Source organism: Excalfactoria chinensis, chromosome 1 (genome assembly GCF_039878825.1).
Source record: "Excalfactoria chinensis isolate bCotChi1 chromosome 1, bCotChi1.hap2, whole genome shotgun sequence".
NCBI lineage: Eukaryota > Metazoa > Chordata > Aves > Galliformes > Phasianidae > Excalfactoria > Excalfactoria chinensis.
The window spans coordinates 25175911-25187804 of NC_092825.1; the positions used below are offsets into that span (position 1 = coordinate 25175911).

The window sequence follows — 11894 nt, forward strand, 5'->3', positions numbered from 1 at the left end:
AAACCTCGGAGTATTTTTACTTTTATTTTCCTTCTGCAGTTGGTTTATGCTGAAGTTCAGCAAGGCAAATGCATGGTAATTTTCAAGAAAACAGCTGCATTTATTTTATGAATGCCTGAGTTATGGTAAAGATGTTAAATTTACTTCTTCAGTTTCAGCTCCTACATCTCAATTGTGGTCTTTGCTTTATAGAAGGGGTCTTGAAATTTTTCCAGTTGGTCTATTTCTTCACTTGTCTGCTTACAACACGACCACTTGCTAATGCAAATCTTACCACTCTAAACATTCTTAATTTCCCCTTTATCTTTCTGAAATATACCTTTTCAGCACCTGCTGCCCTTCAGGATCGTTTCTGCATTCCCCTACATCATGGCTTTGAGACTGAAGATATGGGAAAAGCAACCTGGAGAATATAAAATGCAAGTCTTGTGAGACTGAAAGAAAGTTACATTTCAGTAGATCTGTAGTGTCCCCTGAGCACTGTAGAGCTTAGCTGGTGTATTTATCCCTCACAGAATGGGAGGGGTTGGAAGTGCTGATCCAGGGCTACACGTTCTTCATGCTCTGCTTTCCGTAACTGACCAATCACCAGGTCAGGACCAATAACTGCATACAGACACCAATTTGGTGAGCAGTAAAAAAAATGGTGTTTATTACCTCGTGGTGTTTGTTTATATACAGGCTCTACTTCATCTACACCCCCTTAAGATATGCGTAATATTATCCAATCAGAGCAGGGGAGGTCCTGTCATGTCACAGCGCAAGTGTTTGTGCACACCTACTACAACAGGAAGGATCTCTGGGGACCATCAGTCTACCCCGTGCTACAGCAGGCTCCCTGAAGTAGGCTGGATGGGAAAGCATCCAGGTGGGTTTTGAATATTTCCAGAGGAGACTCCCCAACAGATTTGCTGATTTCCCTTTGAAAGTGATGATTAAAAGTGCTTTTCATCACAACTCAGTTTATCCACAGCACATCTTTGATTCTGTGCAAAGCTGGGTAATTTAAGTTTCTGCTCCTTCTTCCCCACCTGTGGAATGGGGGGAAGCTTTCTAGAAGGGTTGCATCTAGCTAGCTTGCATGAACACTCACTTTTTTCCTGTTTTTTAAGTAAACCATCTTCTAAGAAACTCAACAGATAGTTGCTTGAAGAGCAAAATCACAGTTGAAAAATAGTGTCAACTCAGTGTTGTCCATGATATTGCTGGAGCAGGCAACCACCTGACTTTTAGAAAATGATATATATATATATGATATATATATATATATATATACAAATTAAAGATTAGGCTAATGGGCCAGTTTTGTTTAAATCTGGAAGAGAGGTAAGGATCTCAGAGGTGACTGAAGTTCCTGTGCAGAAAAGGGAGGATGACAGTTGGTGCTCCTTGAGCATCCAGCTGCTGCCTTTCAGCACTGCCGCTTTTTGACTACGGCTTACCACCCGTATTGTGTTACCGTCGTTCATTTTGCTCTAGCCTGCGAAGCTGACCGACACCTAGTCAGGGCCAAGAACTACATACAGACACCAACATGGTGAGCAGTAAAATGGCGTTTATTGTTTCGTGGCATCTGCTTATATACATGCACTACTTCGTCTACGTCCCTATGTAGCTATGCGTAGTATTTGCCCAATCACAGAGCAGGGGAGGTCCTGTCACGTCACATCCCGAGTGTTTGTACACGCCTACTACAACATCTCCCCCTCCCCATGCTCAATAAAGCCATGCCCCATTACAGCGCAAGCGCAAATTCTAATCCTACTGTCTCATAACATATAGCAAATCTTATGATATTCCATTCATTGATCAAAAATGTTCACTATCATGCAGTTTAAGCATTGCTGAATGCATCTTACAAAGCAAGGTGCGCAAATAGCTAGACACACAAAAACTGACAATACAATGCCAAATCCCTTCAAAACTTGCACAAACCGTGACCCCCAACCTCCGAAGACACTGTGCAACCAGTTCCCAAAAGGGTCGTCGACTTTCCCAAACTTCTTGATGTGTTCTTTCATCCAGTCCAGCTTCTTATGTATGGATTTGCTGTGATCACTCAGGTAAAGCAGCACACCTCCTCCACGTCTTGGCATCCATGTCCTTGAGTGAGTAGAAGGAAGTCGATGGCCACTCTGTTCTGGAGGACCACGTGTCTGATGTTGTGAACATCCAGGAGTAACTCAGAAAGCACTTCCGCGGTGGCATTAGCTTGTTTAACAGACCAACAAGCAAGTCTCTCTATCTTATGCAACGCTTGCACTGCTGCCACTCCAGGTGCCAGTATTGAGGCGAAAATACGTGCAGTAACACTCTGTAACTGGACCGCATCACTGCAGTCTCCATGCGGCACATATATACTACATCAAGATTGAGAGCTTATTCTGAGGTCGTTAACTAGCTGCACCCACAAAGTGTGTTTTAAAGCCTCTCTGGACCTTTTGTTCTGATATGGTGAAACCTGCACTAGTGAGCATTGATGTTGTTTGAATCTTGAGCATCTGCAAGCTCAACTCAGTGGGGGCTGCCAGCAACAAGTCACCCATATAATGAAGGATGACGAACCGCGGGAAATCCCTCCGTACCTTTCCAACCACTAACTGGCATATCATGGGGGAGCATGCCATTCCCTGGGGAAGAACACACCATTGAAATCGACTGGATGGGCCCTGATTATTAAGCGTTGGCACAGCAAAAGCAAAAGCAGGCCGATCTTCTTCGGCAAGGGGTATAGAAAAGAAACAGTCTTTAAGATCTATAACTACTAGGGGCCATTGCTTGAGTATAGCCGAGAGCATGGGTCCTCCTTGCTGCACCGGGCCAAATGGAGTAAGTTGTGTGTTGACTGCACGCAGGTCATACAAAAGGCGGATAGCTCCTGATCGTTTCTTAATTACAAATACCGAAGAGTTCCATTCGCTAAGGGAGGGCTCGATATGTCCCAGTAGGAGCTCCTTTTGGACAATCTATGTGAGGGTATCAAGTTTTTCCATCGGGAGGGGCCACTGATCTACCCATACGGGGTGCGCATCCCGCTTCCACTGCAAAGGTATCACATAAGCAGTGGATAATTGGCATACAGTGGCCCTTAGGATAAATTTGTAATGCGAGCCCCCACTGAATTTTAAAAGTCCCGCCCCAATGAAGTGCCTGGTACCTCGGCTATTAAGGGAACAAGTAACGCCAGGCCTTCCAGGGAGCCGTCTCTGTTGATCACACCAATTTCCACCTCTGCTAAGGATTTACTTGTGGGTGTCATGGTTTTGTAATGTTGCTGTCAATATTCCACATCATAACATCATGTGCAGTATGGATCATTAAAAGGTTCATACTCCATATCTCAGAGGACTTTGCAGAGCATAGCTCCCTGAATGGGAATCGAACCCGGGCTGCGGTGGTGAGAACACCAAATCCTTAACTACTAGACCACCTGGGATATGCAGTTTTCTTCTGAGAGCTGAGTATTCGGGACGTTGTTATTCCACGGAACTGGAGTATGAACCCTTTAATGATCCATACTGCACATGATGTTATGATGTGGAATATTGACAGCAACATTACAAAACCATGACAGTGGGGATCTTCCCCCCCACCCCTCTGACCATCTGGGAGGGGTCCACTGGCCAGTGGTCTAGCCAGTGCTGATGGGCGATAACAGTGCCGTTAGTGCCCGAGTCAATAAGGGCTGTGAGGATGGTGGAGTACAGGCCTGGATGATCTCCAGAAACCCCGAGGTATGTTAGATGAACCCTTACCAGGGGGTAATTGTGACAGTCCAAAGTTAAGGCCACGGTGGGCGGGCTGAGTATCTCTGAGAGGGGGCTGTGTATTTCTGAGAGGGGTCTGTGTATTTCTGAGAGGGGGCTGTGTATTTCTGAGAGGGGGCTGCGTATTTCTGAGAGGGGGCTGCGTATTTCTGAGAGGGGACTGGTATGGTCGGTGGGGCAGGGCCACAACGTGGCCTTGCATGAGGTGGTGGGTTGGTCCTGGGAGTCATTCTTGGCTCATTCAATGGGGAGTGGGAGGGACCGTGGTCCTGAGACCACCTCTCATTCTCGTTTTCCCGCTGCAAGGCCCGGAAAGACCGGCACTCCCGTGCATTGTGGCCATTCTGGTCACATAACTGACATGTCAACTGTGATTTTCCCACAGGTTTGCTAGCATTGCATTGCGCTTTAATATGGCCTAACTGCCCGCAGCGAAAACATGGGCCGTTACTCACTTTCCCTTGAGCGAGGGCTGGGGTTGCTGCCATGGCCTCCGTGAGGGCGGCCGCTAGACCCTCACTGGTCAGAGGGATAGCTTTCTGTTTATCTAGAACATACTTAATAAGCTCCTCCGGAGTCGATATTTTCCCAGGGGCAGCGCAGATTAAGTCACGCACGCTCTCGTGAGATCTTTGTTTAAGGCAGTCCATGATGACTGGGCTGTGAACAGCCCTCGGGAGCTCGGAGCCTTCAATTGCCTTAATCAACCTATCAGCAAACTCCTGAAAAGATTCTGTGGGGCCCTGTGTAATATCTGACCACGGAGTAGATGGTTTCTCACTACGAGCAAACGTACGAAACGCCTCCAGTGCAGCATCCGTAGAGGCAAGCAGCTCAACTGGCCGCAGAAAAGCAACCTGACGTAAAGGGGTAGCCGGCTCAGCCCCTGTCAACCTCAGTAAGGTAGTACCATGAACTGGGTGGTTTGGATCATCTTGGGCAGATTCTACAGTCTTTTTCAACTGCGCGAGCCACTCTTCCTTCCAAAGGGTATACTGAACAGGCTTTAAAATCATACTCATAAGGTTCTTAATGTCATGAGGCAGCATAGGAGATTGAGCTGCCAATGACTCCAATGCGTTCAAGGTCCCTGGTGAACGCAGTCCCTTTTTCTCAGTGGCCTCTATTAAGCGAGCTATCCCTTTTGGATCTAAGGGGGCCCACTGGGGGCCTCTATCATCCATGATAATACCTGGAAATATATCTGTGGGGACTGACAGCCCCTTATCCTCTATAGTCTTCCTGATCTTAGAGCAATCCGTGGGCTTAATACTCTTCCCCTCTTGGCTTTCCTGGGTGGAACCACACGCATCAGCCTTTCTTTTCTGAGGGAGGGAGACGATGGCCGAAAACACTCCCTTCTGGCTGTCTTCCCCTCCCCCTTGACTAGGCCCACCATTGAAGGGGGAGGGGGGGACAATGCACAATGAAGGATACAATGGCTGGTGAGGATTGGGGGGTGGAGCATCAGTGGTCTGCGATAAGATGCCTTCGTCTGGCTTGGGCACAGTTGGTGTATTGGCGCTATCTTGTCCTTTGTCTTCCAATGACCCCGCAGGAGGAGATGGGGCAGCCGGTACCATCTTGGATCCATCTTCTCCTGCAGCGTTAGGAGAGGGAGGGATCCCCCCCTCCCCTCCAAGCTGAGTGCCTCCCGAACCTTGTCCAAGCCCTAGTAGCGAGCATGCAACGTCTTCCACCTTCCCCTCCTCTCTAGCTGTTTTAAGAGCCCCCAAGATCAAACCCCAAGTCTTAAGCTCACCCGCCTCCTGCATACTCATAGTATGTTGCGCTAATGCAGAGGTAAGCACGTCCCACCTATGATGGTCAAGTATGTCGGTGGGAGATGCAAGTTCCCCTTCCCGTTCCAGGCAGGAAAGAACTGCCGTAATGTCCTTCTTGGTAGGAACATTCTTTCCACAATAGTCTTTGCAGAACTGAGATAATACCTTGATAACGTTCTCCATGGCTCTCCTGCCCTTCCGTGGGTAACCTGTCCTCGCTCTGAACAGTGAAGCAAGAAGCAGAGGCTCTGTTGGAATTTAGAATAAAGGGGGATAGTTAAATGTAGTTTGTAGGTGGGAAAAGGAATGATCTAGTTAGTTAGAATAACAAGGAATGGAGACAATGGGTCTGGGAGAGCAGGAAGGATGCAGATAAGGAGTGAGATCTCCCTGAGACACCTGGCAAGGAGGGGATTACAAGTTTCAGTATCAGGAGTTGCATCTCCCTGATAAGATGGGTGATAACAAGAGGGGGTCTGCATGCTAAAGAACTACTGAATATGTATCAGAATTCCAGGAAATCACTGACTATGTATGAGGTGTACCTATATCTGTGTCACCATTTTACAAGTTACAAGGTGTGCAAGTTTGGAGGAGCTATCCCCCTTGCATCCGGCGCTGCGCAACGCTGGAATAAACATACCTGCTTTATAACCAATCTCGGGATTATAGAGTTTGATTCCGCAAGTGATTTTGGCACCCCAGATGGGACCCTCTCTGTACAGCTGCAGGACCGGCTGAGAGAGGGGACACTTTTGGCACGCCCCGAGATTTCTCGGAAGGACTCCCTTCCCTCATCCGATCACTGTGGGAGCAGACGAGGACCCTCTATCAGCAGATAAGGTATGGTTTATGGGTACAGGGAAATCCGTAAGTCATGAGGAGAGGTTCAGAGAGGTCCTACGCAGGAGATGTGAGCTGTCATGCTCTCCCCTTTGGTAGAGGGCCTGGGTGGTTGGTTGTGTAATCACGATCAGAGGCCATGTAAATCATGGGTTTGAGTCCCACTGAAGCGGTCTCTGAGCCGTTTCAATTGTGGGTTTGGGTCCCACTACGGCAGTCTCAGCTGTGGGCTCGAGTCCCACCAGGATTACTGTGTGCACGAGTAGAGCTATTTTTGCTCCCTCTTAAGGGGTTGGTTGGTGACAAAGTATAGTGGATACTCTGTCAATGTTAACCTGGGTTTTCCTAGCTGTATTAGCTGGAATTGTGTATTTGGCCATTATTAACATCTCTTATTAGTGCTTGTTACTGTACATTGGAACTAAAAGTTGTTGGTTCAACACTGATATTTTCTGAGAAATGTTGTACCTTGAACTATGTAAAGACCAGTCTTGTGCAGTCTGTGTGTGTGGTTGTGAGTGAGACGCAGCCCAGCTGCGGGGCAAGTGCGGAGTCCCGACTTGCAGCTCCATCCTCCCGCAAGGGAAACTGCCAGGGACGAAGCGAAAGGCCTCTATGTTCTATATGTTATGATGTTTTTGCATGTGTTACAATGTGTTTGTCTTATTAATTGTTGTTAGTATTGTGGCAATCGTAACGCACATAACAGTGAAGTGCATACAAAGTTGGGTGGTGGAAAGAAAGCCTACAAATGCAAACCACTATTAGTATCGAGACCCTGTTGCTTTTGCTGTAGAAAAATACCTCGGTTTATGTGTGATAAAGATCCAGATTAGAGAAACAATAGGGTTGTGTTACCTCCACTTTAACATGTTAACTTTACGAAATTTGTTTTGAACCATTGTTCCCCCTCCTTGCGTGTGTACAAATCAATAGAAAACAGAGTAATGGGGGAACACAAGGGAAAGAGATACCTAAGAACAAATGATCCCAAAACCAGAAAAAAAGGATAGGGAAAAGATGTTTAAATACTGTGTACAGATGTGGCCTAGAGAGCCACTACAAGGAAAAATCAATATTTGGCCAAAATATGGATCTGATGAAGGTTGGGTTTGTCAGGATCTTGAATTTATATGTAAAGAACAGAATCCCTTTTCGAAGGAGGAATCAGAATATGCTGCCTGTTGGATACAAGAAATCAGCCTGTTATCAGTAAAAAGGCCCGGACCAGGAAGGCGAGGAATTAGAAAACGGAACTAATCAATGGGACCCTCTAGAGAGTCTCCCCCCATATAACCCCAATGTTGCACAAGGGGAGAAAAAGGGAGACAGGCATTGCCCCAGTAAGAGAAAACGGTAAAGCACATAGGGTCATTTCACAGGAAGGGGGGTGTGCTGGGCTCAGGAGAGAATTAAAACAATGTGAAAGGGATATCAAAAACTTTCCCAGACACTAGCTGTACCAACACCTCAGTGTACCCCTTATGGGAGGTCCCACTGGGACAAGGACAAATATGCTATGTAAACTCCCACTCACTAGTGGAGAAATTAGAAATTTTAAGAAGGAAATGAAATCTTTAATTGAGGATCAATTAAATAAGAGTAGCAGAACAATTAGATCAATTTCCGGGGCCTTCAAAATTTTGGTCCCACAAGGAGCCCCTGGTAAATATAAAAGTGGGACCTGAGGGGGAAGAAGTTGTGGTTTTTTCAGTTGATACAGATGCAGTTCATTCATTGCTGGCCCATAAGGTATCAGGACTCAAATTAACAAATGAGGCCTTAAAGATAACAGGGGTAGAGAGAACCTGGACAACAGTATCACTTTTTGAGAATACTGAATTAAAACTAGGGGATAAAGATGAAATTGGAATAAAGAAAAACATGAAATAAGGCCATAAAAATAAGGGTGGAACAGCCCAAGGAACTGAACGCTCTGGATTGCTGAAGGAAAGTTATCTGGTACTAAGGGTGTTTGTGGAAACTGAAGAACTGTATCGTTTGTTCTGTGGGTTCTGAAGGGAATGGGACAAACTGCTTTGATGGTATAAGAAAGTGTAATTGTTAACTATACAGAACTATAATTGAGGGTATGTGGAAGTGTAACTGAGGGTACAAAGGGAAAAGGGTTAAAGAGAAAGGGAGTTATCTGTGCCAGTATGAGAGCAAACCCCTGCACTGTTTCCCCCCCAAGAAAGAGACAGAGACTGCTGCTGTAAACCACAAAGGGGGAGGTGGAAAGGGGGAGATGGAGAGGACAAGGCACTGGAAGTGAGAACTGCCTTCATGTGCAGAGGTCTGGGAAACCTGAAATTCCAGTGTTAGCACTGGACACCTCTGGAGAGAATATGTAACAATGAGAGTTTGGAAAGTGAGAAAGTTTGGGACAGACACAGGATGAAAAAGACAAGGACTGGCAAGGTATAACAGGGATATCAGGACTGAAAAGAGGTGAACAATATGAAAACAAAACAAAACTGATTGACAGATAGTAAGGGAATTGGGAATAATAACAGTTGTTAATGTTGTGGTGCTAGATTAGGGCCGTAGGACCCAGAGATCCCCTCAGGGAGAGGTGGGGGGAGCAGGGGCTTGAAGAGCCCAGGGAGGGCTCTGCCCTACTGGAAGGAAAGCAGTGTGCAAACTGCAAAGGGAAATTGCATCTAGGGAAGCAGGATAAAGAGGTTTATTTTCTGGTGGATATGGGTGCTTCTTACTACTCATAGATGGTTTTGTAACAGTAGTAGAAGCTACTGCCCAACAAGAAAGGTTTACATTTTTGGATTAATTAAATATAAGCTAAGTAGGAATACAGAAATTCTTGTACCTGCCAGGTTACTCTGGCAAGAAATTTAATAAAACTGGAGCTAAGGGTCCAATAATATTGACTGACTAAAAACTGTAAGCCTGGCTCTAACACAAATGGGGAAAAACAATGTTGTACCCCCAGAAATCACAGCAATCTCAAATATGATGCACTTAGGACTGCGGGCATCAGGGCCAAATATGAAGCCTTAAATAGAAGTTAAAAGCAAGAGATTGCCCAGTCAGGGTAAAGTGGTGCCCTATAATGATATGTAACTGTAGAAGGACAGAAGAAATAACAGATAACTTTTTGGACTTTGGACTCCAATTGTGCAAAAATTTCTGATAACAAGTGCAATAGTTTGGTAGAAGACTTGAGTGCAAGTATTAGAATTGTTGAATGGATACACTCAGTGGTGGCAAATCCATGCACTTTATTAACCCAGTGAAGGAATGAATAGGTGGAGTTTACCTTCTGGATTTGAAGCATGTCTCTTCTGCCTGGTTTGGCCAATATAGGGAGAAGAGACTCAGTTAAGCAGAACAGTGTCACCCAGGGTTGTAAGAACACCTTAATGATTTTTGAGAACTGGTCAACTTGTGAGCCTGAGACCTGAGATCCTCCATCCCAGGGTGGAACTTTACTGCAGCACGTGCATGCTATAGCAACAAAAGAGAACTGTGCAATGGTCTGTGAGTTTGCTGAGTTTCTTGGTTTACAGAAAGCACAAATAACTCAACAGCAAGTGACACATTTGGGAGATTACAGCTGGACTTTGAACCTTAAGGACTGCCAGGAAAGAAGCCATCTGCAAAACCCCTGAGCCGCAAATTGCCAAGGAAGTAAGTAAGGGATGGCCAGGGTGCCTGAGGGTAGTGGCTGCACTGGTGCTCAATATTCAAGAAGCCTGTAAATCTACACTAGGCCAAAGGATCCCAATTTTAATAACTCATACAGTGTTTACTGTATTGGAGGCAAAAGGAGGACACTGGCTCTCACCCCAAAGATTCCTGAAATACCAGGCCCATCCTGATAGAGCAGGGTGATGTAGAAATAATTGTAACTAATATTGTCAACCCAGTATCTTTCCTTAGCGGAACTCCTGCAGAACCAGGACTACATGACTGCTTTGAAACAACTGAAGCTGCACATTTCAGACGGTCAGTCGGACCCGAAGGACCAAACCCTTAGAAGGTGCAGAAGTTCCTGGTTTACTGACAGCTGCAGACAAGAAGACTGTAAGGCAGGATATGTAGTAACTGCTACTGACCAGGATCCAAGGACTGTTAGCACAAACATCATCTTTGAAATCTCTAGATCACCCATTTCAAGCTGGAGACTGGATCCTGATGCAGAAGGGGAAGGAGACAAAGCTGCAACCTGACTGGGAAGGACTGTTCCAAGTACTTCTAATGACTGAAACAGCTGTGAGGACAGCCGAGAATGGATGGACTCACTACACACTGGTAAAGGCATCCACTAGCCCTGAGGCGTGGGAACTGTTGCCACAGAAAAATCTTTAAAAGAATTAGAAGGAAATCATGAAAAGTTTTTTTATATATGCATATTATTTTAACTAACCTTTAACTTCTCCTCAAATAGGTAAATAAATTGTATATGTAAGTGGGAGAGTATTATAACCTATATAGAACTAATGCTCACAAAAGGTTTTCCATGTTGTAACAAGAAGTTTTTACTGCTGTACCCATTTGTTATCCTGATAATTACCTGGAAAATGTAATACTTGACAATAATGCAGGGGAGGGACCAACTGATAGTTTTAAGGTGAATAAGGGACTCTTGTAGTGTATGGAATGATGTATGGCGGACAACTGCCTATTGAGGCTGGACATATACACTCCTAACTAAATACCCAGAATGTCCAGGATAGGGAAGAGCTTAAAAAGGGGTAGAATATCTCCCTAAAAACCCTGCAGTTATGACAGTTAAGGAGATAAAAGATCTTAGACAAACATTGGAAATCGAAACAAGACATAGGGACATTAATGCCTGGGTAGAACGGATTAAGTGTACTGTCCAGAGTCTCAACCGTAGCAATTGCTATGCTTGTGCATTGAGATGGCCCATAGCTCAGGTGGTGCCCTTTCTGCTGGGGTGGACCAAGGACCCCAAGAGAATGCGATGCATGATTGCCCTGTACCAAGAGAAAGGTGCCTGGGGAAACAGAGACTGCAGATCTCTCTTGTTTCCTCCAATGCCTGATACAGATGTCAAGATCCACCTGCAGTCTCTACAGCAGTAGGTAACCACACAGCTTGCCTCTCACGGCAGGGTGTGAAGGCTACTAGGCCTAAAGGAAACTTCCTTATGCAGTGAGGTCTTGAATGTTACAGAGGATTCAGCAGGAAATTATTCAAGATTGGGAATCTCCAGGGCAGATTTCTGGTGGTACTGTGGGGGAAAGATTTTATGGTCCAACTTAACCATTTAACTGGGGAGGCACCTGTGCACTTGTTCAATTAGTTATACCATTCACCCTGGCATTTGAAAAAGAAATGTATATAGATTCAGTCGGGGTACCTAGAGGTGTCCCCGATAAATTTAAGGCAAGAAAACAAACTGCTGCAGGATTTGAGTCACTGTTTTGGTGGGTGACAATCAACAAGAACACAGACTGGATTAACTACATATAAATTATACAAAAGTGCAATCAAGGGAATAACAGAATAACTA

General features: G+C 45.4%; 1 protein-coding gene across 1 annotated transcript; it reads right to left on the reverse strand.

Annotated features, from left to right (window-relative positions):
* Nucleotides 1-1536: 1536 nt before the first annotated feature.
* LOC140248237 (uncharacterized) lies at nt 1537-6334 on the reverse strand. The gene is made up of 2 exons (XM_072328805.1): nt 6195-6334; nt 1537-5799 (listed from the first exon to the last, which is right to left on the reverse strand). Exon 2 carries the CDS (start codon nt 5732-5734, stop codon nt 3782-3784), a length of 1953 nt encoding a protein of 650 aa, XP_072184906.1. The 5' UTR covers nt 5735-5799; nt 6195-6334; the 3' UTR covers nt 1537-3781.
* Nucleotides 6335-11894: the final 5560 nt, after the last annotated feature.

Bases quoted from the DNA above. Each gene is read 5' to 3' on its own strand.
- LOC140248237 (XM_072328805.1), bottom strand. From the start codon at position 5,734: ATGGAGAACGTTATCAAGGTATTATCTCAGTTCTGCAAAGACTATTGT.